Below are 373 nucleotides of genomic sequence, written 5' to 3'. Positions count from 1 at the left end.
TTTCCAGATCTTCTTCCATGCTGGTACCTTCACTTCTTGCCATGCTTGTACCTTGGACTCTTTCCATTCTTCTTTCCATGCCAGTTTCTTCTCAGTCACCCATTCTTGTTTCTTCTCTACCCTCCAGATCTGAATCTTCTCTTCTATCCACTCCTCTTTCTTCTCAGTTCTCCAGATTTGTACTTTCTCCTCGACCCACTCTTCCTTCTTCTTGGTTATCCAGATCTGTTTCTTCTCTGTTCGCCAGATTTGCTTCCATTCGTCGTGCCATTCCAATTTCTTCTCTGGGATCCAAATTTGTTTCTTCTCGGTTCTCCAGATCTTCTCCCACTTGGGTTCCCAGATCATCTTCTTCCTCCATAGATCATGTGAG

The 373-nt window shown here is 44.2% G+C and overlaps 1 protein-coding gene across 1 annotated transcript; it reads right to left on the bottom strand.

Annotated features, from left to right (window-relative positions):
* Positions 1–3: 3 nt before the first annotated feature.
* On the bottom strand, positions 4–369 carry LOC103524013 (the record flags this gene model as incomplete). The annotated part of the gene is made up of 1 exon (XM_008489020.1): positions 4–369. A coding segment is annotated over one exon (366 nt), but the record flags the coding sequence as incomplete, so codon positions are not given.
* Positions 370–373: the final 4 nt, after the last annotated feature.

Source organism: Diaphorina citri, unplaced genomic scaffold (assembly GCF_000475195.1).
Source record: "Diaphorina citri unplaced genomic scaffold, Diaci psyllid genome assembly version 1.1 scaffold75027, whole genome shotgun sequence".
Lineage (NCBI taxonomy): Eukaryota > Metazoa > Arthropoda > Insecta > Hemiptera > Psyllidae > Diaphorina > Diaphorina citri.
The sequence above is the reverse complement of the archived record's forward strand: the minus strand, read 5'-3'. Positions and strand labels throughout refer to the sequence as shown.